We start from the raw sequence: 13,073 nt of genomic DNA on the forward strand, positions 1-13,073 counted from the left end.
GCTTAAGGTTATATTTACACACATTTTAAACGGTATGGTTTTAAGTACACAACAGATAGACACACACATTTGACATACCAATATCAGTTTTTTCGACTCATTTAGAAACTGATTTTCAAAGATCATTAACTGAAAATATCAGCAAAACAGAGTAATGTTGCCATTGTGGACACACACCCTTATATATTTACACAGCATGAGAAAGTTGTGTGATTCGCACCAGTATTTACAACATGTACTTACAATACCAAACATGCATTGACACGGATTCCATAATGATACACTGAGACATTCTTACTGCATCCACCCACACACCTTCAGCTAATTTATTACAAACTGCAAAAGTATTTGGTAACAGTTAAAGGTCAAGTTTTTTTTGCAGTCCTATCATTATTTCTATTTGCTGCTCATGGGTTTGAGGTTGGCATTTATTTAGATTTCTTTGGTTTTTATTGGACGCTCTCTGTACCATATGAAGTCATCACCGTCTCCTTGTGAGTCTTATTGACTGCAGTGGATAATCCAGTTCAAATATATTCAATGTAATGGAATGGCTTTCTGTAATTGAAAGGAAAACATGTAAAGCTTGCAGTGGCAAGACAATGAATCGTAGTATGAATTTAATTCAGCATGCTAGTTGTTTTTCCCCCAAGATCATACATATATGTTTTTTTTAAATATGCTGGCACTTACGAAAAACAACATGCCTTGTTCTAAAACCAATCTAAAAAAAAAATTCCAATGACTGATATTTGCAACTAAGTAGCCCCACCTTTTGGCCACAATAACAACTGCAAGCGCTTGCTTGAAATGAAAAGAAAAACAAAGAAACAGAATATGGTTTGAAGTCTTTTAAAAAGGCCATTGTTAGGTTTCACAGTAGCATCAATATCATCAGTCCACACAGCCCATTTAATTGACTTTGCCACATCATGTTTGTATTTGTAACAGCTTGGCAGAGTGGCCTTGGAACTCGAAGAACCACAACTGATGAAAACTTTTTACAACTAACAGTGGCTCAAAACCCTCATAGAAAGCATCCCACTAAAAAAGTAAACGATGTAATCTGCCCTCAACCAGCAACATAAAAAAGTTAAAAAGTCTTTCACAGATAATACAGTATGCAGGAAGACAATAACTATGTAGAACTGCAAAGAAAGCACACTCTGAAAAAGTTAAATGGGCTCTAAAGAGCATAAACACACATATGAGGAACAGTCGTATTAGTGAAATAAAAACAGCAATTAATTCCCAAAGAGAGAAATATAATCATCTCTAGAAACTGTCTTTTGGACATCATATCCCAAGTTCACATTTACACATACTCTGCTTAAATTAAATTACGGCACATTCTGAAGTTTGGGGTAAATAAAAAAAGTAAATTGCACAAAGTATTTGTTAAATACAAATTGCAACACACCCTCACTTCAGAAATTCAATTTAAGGCACGTTTCTGGTGTTTGAAAATAAACATTTTGGTGAAATGTCATGTTAAAAAAAATTCCTGAAGAAAGAGTTACATGGCTGACTGAAATACAGCTTTCTGAAACATATAAAGAAATCAAATTTGGCTCTTTGAGACATATTCAAATCCTTAAATTAAAGAGGGCTTGATAGGGGTCCACCTTCACAGCTAGATGGGGAGTTTCCTCACTCGGAGTAGGGCCTAAACGGAATTAAGAGAGGAAGGGAAGACACGATTTGACCTCCACAGTGTATTATTGAGATGAGGAGAAAAAAAAGAAATCATGTTGGTGTTGGCTATTTCCTTGTCATCTGAATTTGTTAACAGTCATTCTGGAGATAAAGATTATTGTAAGGACTCACCCCACTACTGCTGTTATCACTGGAGCAGCTGTCTGCTGGCCTCTGCACTTTATCATTTGCCTTTCTTGTTGATAGTTGGCTTCCAAAGACTTTGCTCTGTTGAGACAAACAAAATCATCAGTCGAAGCTGTGCAATAATTCCAATGCAAAACTAAAAATTATCATGTTTGAGCGCTTAAAAATGCAGTAACTGTCCACAAATTAAAAACTGATTTACTTGTTGGCCCTGATAAATACAGTAAAGTCTCGTTATATCGATATCGGCTATATCGATAGTCCCGGTTATATCGATACTATTTCTATGCACGCACGGAGAAAATTACATGCAAACAGGGTCGGATATATCGATAGTCCCGGTTATATCGATATTTTTTCAGACTCCTTTGAATATCGATATAACGAGACTTTACTGTACTTTTAAAAATGGCAGAATTTTTTACATAGTTTTTCAAATGCAAAATGTTCCAAATTAAGAGGATTTATTTTCTCCAAGGTCAACATAATGGGCACTGTGTACAATTTATGTCAACTCACCTTAATAATTCCACCAAGAGAGCGGGATCGCCAGTGTTTCCTGCTGAATGGTGAGCTGGGATCCGTTGAGGGTGTTATCAAAGGCTGCTTCTCAAACTAAACACACACCAACACGGCACATTAGCCTGCTCCATTGCAAGAGGTGCATTATCACATGGATACTGCAACCCTGCCCACTTATGAAACCAAAAAAAGCCTTGAAAGTCCTGGTCGAGGGACAGGGGGGCAGCCCCCCTGAAGCCAAACAATTTTTAACATTAGAGCTACTTAAAACGAGGCTAAAAAACATACAAATATTGATCAATGTCAAAGATATACTTGCTAAAAAAATACCCATATTTCAACTTGTCAATCATGAAAATATCATGACTAGTCTCCCACCTCTGAAAGCAAACATACAGCCCAGTGTAATAATTTACACATGATGTACCAAGGATTGTTAAAAAAATGCTTCACAATTGATATTAATCATTTCAAATCACATCTTTGAACACCATAAATGCTTTTTATATCAGCTGAGATCCACAAAATGAAACTATCTAATGATACTAAAGACAAATGATACAGTACTGATAAGCTCAAATACAGTAAAGTCTCGTTATAGCGATATCGGATATATCGATAGTCCCGGTTATATCGATACTATTTCTATGCACGCACGGAGAAAATTACATGCAAACAGGGTCGGATATATCGATAGACCCGGTTATATCGATATTTTTTCGGACTCCCTTGAATATCGATATAACGAGACTTTACTGTATGTTTATGTTGAAGGAATGTTTTTGTTCACATTTTATGCAGTATATACTGAGTCCTTATAAAACCACCTGAGTCCTTATTAACATATGCTCATTCAATAAAATACCTCGCCATGCATAAAATAAAATATGTCACTGATTCCTCCATGTCTGAAAGAAAAATCTTGCCGACACACACTGCAGTTCGCATCATTTTTTACCTTTTCTTGACCAAAGTATAACTCCTGAAAATGCTTGGGAATATTCCTCATGAAACGACTGTAGTTTTCTTTTAGATTTCACATTTTTTGTTGCTTTTTCTCCAGCAGATGCCATTACATGACAATGATAAAAACAATGCTACCTCCTGACTCTCGATTTCAGGAATGTGCCGTCGGACGCGCATGCGCAGTTCATCTAAAGGAAGCTACCAGCTGGCACTGTGCCGATCGCCTGTTCTAAATTTAAAACTGTAATTTTTATGAATAAACCCTAACCTGGAATGGGACAATGAAAACTACGGGAAAACCGGAGCAGTTGTCAGCTATACTGTATTTCACACTGACCTGCCTTATGAGTTTCTTCTTCTTGGCAGACTCGGGCATGTTGTTGACTTGATCGTAAAGTTCTCGCAGAGCTGATTCGGTATATGTCCCAGTATCCGTCAACGTTTTCGAGCTGTTGTCACTCATCTTTCTTGTGCAAGGAGAAAAAATAGATGCCAGCTGGGGCACAACAGGTGTCTCTTTGGACTGCGAGAATAGCATCAGATCATCCTAGAAAAAAGCAGGTACATTTCACAGACTACATCAGTCATTGCCATTTAGAGAAAACCAGCATATATCAAGAGGTCAACTACACAATGAAACCATCCAATGACAACGCGATGAATCGCATGCAGAAAATAAACACGGTGACTCATCTCAGAAAGTCTAGAATTCAACTCAAAGAAAACGTGTGACAGTGAAAAATGTTTTAAAATAAAATGAAAAATACCTTCAATTGAAGAGTTTTGGAACCAGTGAAGTATATCCGCGCATATTCTTTGATAGATGGCGGGGCCTATAATAAAAGAACAGTAAATGTAAATTGAATGATTGAAGTTCAACTGCAATGTCCTATATAAGTGGGGGAAATATAGAAATGTAGTTTTTTTGTGCTAGTTTTAGAAATGTGACATGCCACGTCCCAAGAGCGAGCTTCTTCAGTCGATGGTCGGACCGCCAGGGTCCCCGCCTTTGGCTGCCGCACAGCTCACAATGCACCCAACCCTTCTGGCCCACGTTTCCTCTTCGGGCTGAGCCCGACCGGGCCCCATGGGTGTAGGCCCGGCCACCAGGCGCTCGCCAACAAGCCCCATCTCCAGGCCTGGCTCCAGAGATTGGCCCCGGTGACCCACGTCCGGTCAAGGGAAAACTAAATCCATTTGTGTTTTTCTTCATATGGGGTCTTCTGAGTCGTACTTTGTCTGGTCCCTCACCCAGGACCTGTTTGCCATGCGTGACCCTACCAGGGACATAAAGCCCCAGACAACCTAGCTCCCACGATCATTGGGACACACAAACCCCTCCACCAAGGTGACGACTCATGTTAAGGTGAGAAGCTCTGTCATGCGGGAGGGGCTCAAAGTCGAACCGCTTCTCCTGCACATCGAGAGGAGCCAGATGAGGTGGCTCGGGCATCCGATTAGGATGCCCCCAGGACGCCTCCCCGGTGAGGTGTTCCGAGCATGCGCCACTGGCAGGAGACCCCGGGGACGACCCAGGACACGCTGGAGAGACTGTGTCTCCCAGCTGGCCTGGGAACGCCCCGCCAGGAGGAGCTAGAAGAAGTGGCTGGGGAGAGGGAAGTCTGGGCTTCCCTACTGAAGCTGCTGCCCCCGCAACCCGACCTCGGATAAGCGGCAGAAGATGGATGGATGGATAGTTTACCTTGAACAGCTTTTGAGAGTGCCGAATGAGAAATGCTATGCCATTGTTTAGCTTCTCAATATCTTCCTGAAGATCGCATGCCATCACCTACAAAATAAGAAATGGCGGGTGGCAGACGATGACAAATTGTTTATGAAATACTGTTCATGCAATCGGAAAGAAAAGTAAGTGATCCGCACATTTTTGGGCCAGATAATTTGTGGTGCAAACATGGTTGCAAGATTGATAGCTGACATCTTGTTGACATGTTGGTTGCGCGCGGTGTGATAGAGGAGGTCCAACAGGAGCTTCAGCAGACTGCGGTTGGCTGGTGGCAGCAGCATGAAAATCAATTGATAGGCTTCAACTTGCCGTTCTTTGTCTGGAGTCTTAGTTTTCTCCCCGTTTTCGTCAAAGACAGTCAGCTCTGTGGATATTAAAAATGGGGTGTGAAATAGAAGCTCAAAAAAAAGTACTAATTTGTTTTAAGACATTAAATGGGCACCTCCAATTTTGAGGTGGGCATGATAGTGTTTGTGCATTAGCAGGGGCTCTGGCAACTCTCCCAGGTAGGTCTTGAGTAGGGAAGCAGCATCGTTGGGGTGGAAGTCTCCCGTCTCAAGATCTATTTCTGCCCCGGTATTTAGCATCTCCCTCAGTGCGGCCTGTCGGAGACTGTGGCCCGGCACCCGGAACAGCCCCTCAAGGTGAAGATCTGAGAGAAAGCCCAGATGGAGGAGCCCCCATGATGTCAGCGGGTAGACACAGTGACAGACAGAACGAATGAAACGGAAAGAAAGAGAGCGCGTGCGCCAAGGCGAAGTGCTTTGTCATGAATAATTGACTCCAGCATTAGGACCCAGTGTCCATTTTTTGTGCAAATACGTCATTGGCTTTCCAAAAATAAATCAAGAAGATGTCATGTTAATTCACGGCTAGAAGGCTGCAGGAAGCTTCTCACAACATTTTAAAGGCAGAGAATGGACATTTTCACACATAAAAGAATGTACCTACATCAGAATAAGTGCCAAAGTGTATGTGAAGTTGAACACAGTGCTGTTATTGTAGTTTATACACGGGTTAATTGTACTGTAACTCCATGTCAAGGGAAAATGTGTAATTGTTCCACCCAGCGGTTTACTGTACAGCATTTGTTTTTGAAGAAAAGTAGAATTTTATGACCTATCAAGTGAAATTGGTCTCTCAGAGCTCACTGATATACCGTAGTGTGATGGACGGTAGCTGTTCAATTGCAAAAAAAGAGTTCTCAAATCCAATACATTCTTCTCTGTATGCAGGAGAATTAGTTGAAAGACTCAACTGAAAAGTCATATGATCAGTTTATACTGTAAATAAGCACCCTCTAATAGCCAATGTTCCTTGTTACTGGGGATATATGTAAATATTGAAAAGTCACATCACATCATAAAAAGCCACAAAGGAAATGTCCCTAATATGTGATTTGGTATGTGAAATAATACTCACTTTTGCTCAGGAACTCAATCAGCTGATAGATTTGCGCTATTCCTTCTTCAGTCAAGGGTGCACCAAAAATGACACCTTTCTCTGAGGGGCAGGACAACAAAATGTAATCAACATACTCGAAAAGTTTTAACATGAAATTCCCACCTCTCATTAGGATACAAATGGTGAGCCATTTTAATGCGGTCAATCGAATTAATACCTAATTAATACAGGATAAGCCCCCTTTCAAATACGACATACAAGCTGTCGATATGTTTAGTATGCAAAGTCACAGCGTTGACATGATGGGTTGAGGTCCTCAATACTAAAACTTGAGATAACTATGCAAGGTCAGGCGGGGGGCTTTAAGGGACGGGTTGTGCTGTTGCAGTTTGCTCTTTGGATGTCAGTAAAATGTCAATGATTGTGAAGCTTTGATTCAAGTATAAGTGAAGTTGAGAGTGAATTAACATTAACAGGTACACGTAGGACTATCAGTCCATATTGAACCCAAGCACAGTTGTGAATTAATGAATGAATTTGCTATGATGATAAAACTCACATTGTTCAGTGAATTATTATTACCAGTACATTTTTTTCACTCATATTGTCAAAAATGCTGTCTTTTTGTATGGAGACTGACAGAATAAAAGAATACAGGCTAGATTTGGCCATATAATATGGCATAAATATCTTTTTTATGGTTAACTGGTAGGCATATTTTTTTTGCTGTTTAAAAAAATATACAGTATATAAAATCTGTATCCTATAAATATGGACGAATGATAAAATTGCAACTCCTGTCATTAAATTTTCAGGCTCTATTATATTTTTGGATGCTCTATTATATTTTTGGAATGTGATATTTTGTCCATGCTGCACAACACTACAGACATTAAAAACAAATTAGTAGTCAGAGTGGAGATTCTAAGTCTGCATTGCCCTTGCGGGGACTGAATAACAAGAAGAGTGACGTTTAAACGACATGAAATTAATATTTGGTATTTTTTTATCACCTTTACGTTTCAGGAAGTTGAGGGAGCGGAGGAAGCTAGTTGAGGATGGCACCATAGGATCACAGTCCCCAGTGAGCTGAGCAAACTCTTCTCCTGGGAGGTCGATGAGTCGCGTGAGATGTGCCAAGACCAGATCTGTGAAGGTCTGTGGTTGTTCATGTTTCAGCCTCTCGACAAAGAAGTCCGGATTGAAGATGACTGGCGGGGATATGTTTGATGTTTCCATGCTTGTAAACACATTGCATCGTGTCTCCCTGTGTAGAAAAACAAGAACATTCAAGTGAAATTGCACAAACTAGAAGTTAATTGCTCGGGATTTGTTCAAGCTGTAGCAGTCGTTTGCGTCAAGTTATCAATTAAGAATGCCTACGTAGCCCTGTTAGCTCACACGGCCGAGGACCGAGAATTCAAAACGGTCGAAAACGAAGTAATTATCTACACACGCAAGCAGAAATACATGTAAAACGTGACAATTTGTCTTTTCGGAGAAATATTCGTTTTTGATCCAATACCTTCTTTTTTGTTCTTGTGTATTTTGAGTGGGATCATCAGCCGCCATGTTAATTTTGAATCTTCCGCTGTTTCGGTTTTTAGGTCCGCCCCTTATTTTCTGATACGACCTATTATAATGCGTCATATATAGAGCCGTTGATTGGGTGGGTTGACTTTCGGGCACTCAACTGTCAAATCGGAGAATGCAGAACAGAATCGTCCTTATTGGCCAAGTACATTACAAAAGAAAAGAAAAAACGTATTTGTCTCGAGTCGTATTGCCAAAACTAGTATTGGTATGACAAGAGCAAATAACCATCACAAGAACAAAATTTACCAAAACATTAAAAATACAAGTTAAAGTGAGAATTTTACATCAGGCAAAATTTCATTGTAAAACAATCACGCGGGAGTTGAGAAAACACATTTATTCGTATCTGATTCCTGTAAACAGTTATACATTATATAGAATTATTTACATATATGATTGTGCGTCTGTGTAAGCTCTCAGTCGTAGAGGAGTGGTCCATCGATGAGAAGGTTTCTTCAGCCGTCATCTGTACAAATTTGAAGGTTTCGGACGTTTTGCCTCCTATCCAAGAGGCCACGTCAGCGAAGCCTCTTGTATATATATATATATATATGATTGTGCTTATAATGAATATAAAACATTTCAGACAATGCACAGTACAATGTTAAAAAAATGAAACTTTTACAATTTAAGCAATCTTTTCTTTTGAAAACATTCAAATCAAAGACTTGTAATTTCTGCTTGCGTTATCCCTGCATCCTTTGCCATGGCATAGAAATGACCTTGTTTTTCAAGCAGATTATTCGGTGAATCAAACTCAACTATCCTACCAGCATCGAGCACCATCACCCTGTGGACAAAGGATACAGTAATGAGTACCATACTTTGGCCCTAAATGGAGCAGAAGCAACGTTGAAAACAACCAACCTCGAACTGTCCATGATGCTGTGCAGGCGATGTGCAATGGTAAGAACCGTACAATGTGCAAACTCTTTCCTGATGGTCGTTTGGATCAGGTTGTCTGTCTCCAGGTCCACAGCTGCCGTGGCTTCATCTAAGATCAATATGCGGGACTTCCTGAGCAGTGCCCGGGCCAGACACAGCAGCTGCCGTTGTCCAACACTATTGAAGTGTGGAACACAAACAAATGTACGTTCATAGTATTGTCAAAGTCCAGCTTATAGGCATACTCGTTGTATCTGAATTTGAATCTAAGGACAGCTAGGGGCTGTTGCTCAAACTAAGATGAATGAACCAATTAATTCGAACTTTTATTCATTTATACCAGGGGTCGGGAACCTTTTTGACTAAGAGAGCCATAAAAGTAAAATATTTAGAAATGTTTTTCAGCGAGAGCCACGCGCGCGCGCACATACAAACGCTCGCGTGCGCGCGCGCACATACAAACGCTCGCGCCTGCACACGGCTCATAAGCTTCCACACTTGCTATCTGCAATCTACTTCTCGCAGAAGTATGTCGATGCTAACGTTAACATGGGGCTTGTTGAAATGTCACTGACCTTCGACTGTTTTATCGATGGTATTGTTTCGTTGCAAATTAGAATCAGAACATTTTCTCTCCTCTAATGCTCCGGTGCGTTCAGGCTGTAGTGCACAAGTTGGGCTCATTTAAAGGGGCGTTTACCTGTTTTATCATAGGTCAGTGTCATCCAATCAAAATTGCGCTTCCCGCCAACTGCAGCCCCAACGGGAAATGAACGACGAAAAAAACAACAATATGTATTATAATATGTAATATTTATCGGCGAGCCATATGCAATCATCAAAAGAGCCATAGGTTCCCGACCCCTGATTTATACAGTAAAGCGTATGAAAATGTAAAGTCAATCACACCTGATGATTTTTTTATGTTTTACTTTTTGCAAAACATAGCTATAAAAATAAAAAAATGTGCCACCTTAGCAAATAGTACACAGTGAAACTCTGCTAGTATTTGTATTCAAGAGGATAGGCACTTATTCAATACCTACCTCAGGTTCTCTCCACCTTCTGCAATCTCATGCTGCAATCCCTCCGGCAGCCCTGCCACAAACTCCTTAAGATGGGAGAGCGCCAGCACTTTCCAGAGGTCCTCATCACCGGATCTATCAAAGGGGTCCAGGTTCATCCTCAATGTTCCGGAAAACAACACTGGATCCTGCACAAGGTTGAAGGAATCAGTGCTCTGTGTCTGGAGCCATTTTATAGTGCCAATTTGGGATTGTGTGCACCTGCGGTATGATAGTGAGGTTGTTTCTTAAGTCGTGAAGACCTATTTTGGAAATATCAACACCGTCTATTAGGATACGACCCTCTGCAGCTTCGATGATTCGGAACAAACAGTTGGTCAAGCTGGATTTCCCAGCTCCAGTGCGGCCCACAATTCCAATCTGAAAGCAAAGAAGTAAATAAGAAGTAAATACAGAAGTAAATTTGAGGAGATACAGTGTGATCAAATAAATTTATCCAGACGTAGACTATGTGCAAAATTTAATCCAAAAGCTAACCTTCTCAGTGGAGCTAATATCACAGGAGATGCCGTGTAGCACCAGATCCAAACCGGGTCGATAACGGACCTTGTAGTTTTCAAACTGCAGTCTTCCTGCATCAGGCCACTCCTTCGCTGGCCGAGTGTCAGTTACCCACTGGGCCTGCGGTTCCAGAAATATTACTTCAAATGATGTAATATTACGTGTGTAGGGTGGAGAAATGTATTTGTATGCATTCCCTAGTTATAATATTAAACAATGCCCACCGGTTCATTACAACTGAAGGCAAGCGAAACAAAAATAATTGTTTCATCAGCAACACCTGACAAATGTAATAAAAATGTTATAAAAATGTAATAATAATAATAATAATAATAAGGTGAAGGGTTGAGTCACTAAGTCCATACTGAGTGCCAAGCAGTGAATGCCACTATGTACTACATGACATGATGGAGTATACAAATACAGTATAGTGGTAAGATTATGGTACATTATATACTGCAAACCGTTTAAAAAAAGAAGCAAAACCTACATTTCCTTGAACAGTTTGGTGTGAAATATTGTCGATGTCTGCTAAAGTGCTTTTATGTTGACATACCTCATTTTCAATGATGCTGTATTCACTCACTCTCTCCACAGCGACAATATTGGTCTCTAGCTCTGACGTCATCCGAACAAGCCAGTTCAGGGTTTGAGTTACCTACAATTTCCACATCATAAACAAAACTCACATGACAACTTCTTGTTTCCATCACCACCACCAACACCACCATCAGAGTGTGACTTACGTTAAGGGCGTAGGATATGGAAAGGCCAACCAGGCCACTGTCCAGACTATCTCTGGAAATAACCGCAAACAGAGCAGCAAAAAACACAACCAGATTCCCTACAAACTCCAAACGAATTGCCAACCATCTGTCCAGGGAACAAACATGAAAAAGGGCCTCTTCATTCAGTGATACCCATCAGTGGAAAAAATGAGACATTTTGCTCTCTGACCTGTTTGACACTATCCACGGGTAGACCGTTTTTAGGTTTTCATCCATGGTGGCTTCATTGTGCTGCAGGAATCTTTCTTGATGGCCATAAGCTCTTATAACTGACAGGCCTGACACAGTCTCGCCAAAGTGGGAATAAATGGGAGAGCGAGACACTGAGTCAAGTCGGCGTAGCTGCCTTGATGTCGCAACGTAGAAGCGCTGGATGAAAGTGTCGATAAAAAACTTTTTGAAAAATATATAAAACATAACCTCAGTTCCTGGTATAATAAACTTGTTTAATTTGGATCGATGCAGTTAAAGTCTTTGTAGACGTTTGAATTATAACAGTAACCTGTTTCTGCACATTTGCTCTTCTCACCTGAACAAAGAAGTAAATCACTGCCAGGGGAATGATGACAATGGTGAAGAAGGGCGTGGCCAGACAGATCACAAAGAGGGTCCCCAGGACCCCCAACAGACATAAAATCCAAGAGCGGTAGGATTGTGGGATGGCCTCATCGATTGTAAATATATCCTATTTGACAAACAGTGAGTAAATGTGGATATACTCAAAGAGAAGAAACATTATTAAGACAATCGTTTTTGACTATGTGGATTCTACAAGTTTAGAATCGGCCTGACCTTTGCAAAGCGGTTAACGACCCTCCCGATGGGTGTGGTGTCAAAAAAGAGCATTGGCGCACGCAGTATGTTGTCCAGCAGCCTTGAATGCAGGATTCTAGATGCTGCAACAGAGGCATTGGCGAGAAGAAGAGTACCAAGGAACACAAATAAGCCTGCCAAGAAGAGAATTTCAAATATTTGTAAAATATTTCATTGTGCAACAACCATTTCATAATCATCTATTGTACTGGTATCGGTTACCCTGAATCACTCCCAGAGCGCCAAAGACTCCCACCCTGGTGTCTCTCTTTTCTGCAGGATATGTCATGTTGTAGTATTCCACTGCATCATTTGTCCAGTCACTGAGCCAGATATTCTGGCCAATGAATGCAATGTTCTGGATGAAGTATACCAGGAAGACTGTGACAGTATAACCCCAGCCCATGGACCGCAGGTACTGGAGGTAGACTGATAATTTTACCTGGTGATTAAAGAAAGAGTCATTTAGATACATATAAGGCCGTTTCTTGGGTGATTAAATTAATTTGAAAAAGTAGTGAGATTACCTGTCCTGTTTCCATAGCTTCCTTCTCGATTAGCCTTTGGCCTTTGTTTATTTCTTCAACATTTCCAGATTTCCTCCTGGAGCCATTTTTTGCCGCTCTAAAACTACAATGGAACAAAGAAGTCTCACTATACAATGATGTATTTTGTCATGTGCTTCTTTATTGTCATCATATACCTGCTGTTGCGTTGGCTGCGGCGGATGCTGTTACCCCTTTTAAGAGTTGCAGTGACAGTGTCTTCTAATGGGGAGTCAGGTTGGGTGTCATCTCCATCTGGGATCAGGTCCTCATCAGCAACACTGTGGCCATGCTCTGTGGAAGAAGCACACAGTATTTTACAATGCATAAAATTGTCGTTTATTGTTCTCTTTGGAATGTAGCAATGCATATCTTCTAAAAA

General features: G+C 40.6%; 2 protein-coding genes across 5 annotated transcripts in view; both read right to left on the bottom strand.

The window, feature by feature from the left end:
* Nucleotides 1–8,601, bottom strand: LOC148889337 (rho GTPase-activating protein 19-like). 3 transcript variants are annotated; one of them, XM_089012657.1, is made up of 11 exons: nucleotides 8,463–8,601; nucleotides 7,492–7,745; nucleotides 6,497–6,577; nucleotides 5,517–5,726; nucleotides 5,212–5,438; nucleotides 5,033–5,119; nucleotides 4,098–4,163; nucleotides 3,668–3,877; nucleotides 2,362–2,457; nucleotides 1,828–1,923; nucleotides 1–1,666 (listed from the first exon to the last, which is right to left on the bottom strand). In XM_089012657.1, coding segments are annotated over exons 1-11 (1,362 nt in total). In that variant the 5' UTR covers nucleotides 8,465–8,601; the 3' UTR covers nucleotides 1–1,633. The 3 variants fall into 3 exon arrangements, 2 of the variants coding, with proteins under 2 accessions (XP_088868783.1, XP_088868782.1); XM_089012656.1 differs by lacking the exon at nucleotides 8,463–8,601 and adding an exon at nucleotides 8,004–8,263; XR_016116968.1 differs by lacking the exons at nucleotides 1–1,666; nucleotides 8,463–8,601 and adding an exon at nucleotides 8,004–8,263 and having other exon boundaries at nucleotides 3,672–3,877.
* abcc2 (ATP binding cassette subfamily C member 2) overlaps nucleotides 8,397–13,073 on the bottom strand; it is an 18,054-nt gene continuing 13,377 nt past the window's right edge. For both annotated transcript variants that reach the window (XM_089012655.1, XM_089012654.1), the window contains exons 21-33: nucleotides 12,850–12,985; nucleotides 12,674–12,776; nucleotides 12,369–12,588; nucleotides 12,126–12,280; nucleotides 11,863–12,018; nucleotides 11,503–11,702; nucleotides 11,292–11,418; nucleotides 11,102–11,203; nucleotides 10,522–10,665; nucleotides 10,246–10,404; nucleotides 10,006–10,172; nucleotides 8,942–9,136; nucleotides 8,397–8,864 (exon numbers count right to left, since the gene is read on the bottom strand). In XM_089012655.1, coding sequence (XP_088868781.1) covers nucleotides 8,735–8,864; nucleotides 8,942–9,136; nucleotides 10,006–10,172; nucleotides 10,246–10,404; nucleotides 10,522–10,665; nucleotides 11,102–11,203; nucleotides 11,292–11,418; nucleotides 11,503–11,702; nucleotides 11,863–12,018; nucleotides 12,126–12,280; nucleotides 12,369–12,588; nucleotides 12,674–12,776; nucleotides 12,850–12,985 — 1,994 coding nt within the window. In that variant the 3' untranslated portion in view covers nucleotides 8,397–8,734. The remainder of the gene's footprint in view (nucleotides 8,865–8,941; nucleotides 9,137–10,005; nucleotides 10,173–10,245; nucleotides 10,405–10,521; nucleotides 10,666–11,101; nucleotides 11,204–11,291; nucleotides 11,419–11,502; nucleotides 11,703–11,862; nucleotides 12,019–12,125; nucleotides 12,281–12,368; nucleotides 12,589–12,673; nucleotides 12,777–12,849; nucleotides 12,986–13,073) is intronic.

Source organism: Hippocampus bargibanti, linkage group LG13 (genome assembly GCF_051943395.1).
Source record: "Hippocampus bargibanti isolate YZ-2025 linkage group LG13, ASM5194339v1, whole genome shotgun sequence".
Taxonomy (NCBI): domain Eukaryota; kingdom Metazoa; phylum Chordata; class Actinopteri; order Syngnathiformes; family Syngnathidae; genus Hippocampus; species Hippocampus bargibanti.

Coding starts and splice junctions, on each gene's coding strand:
- LOC148889337 (XM_089012656.1), bottom strand. CDS start 8,128: ATGACGCATTATAATAGGTCGTATCAGAAAATAAGGGGCGGACCTAAA. Junction 5,727..6,496: donor GATTGAGTTCCTGAGCAAAA/GTGAGTATTATT, acceptor GCTTTCTCTCAG/ATCTTCACCTTGAGGGGCTG. Junction 5,120..5,211: donor AAATTATCTGGCCCAAAAAT/GTGCGGATCACT, acceptor CTTATTTTGTAG/GTGATGGCATGCGATCTTCA.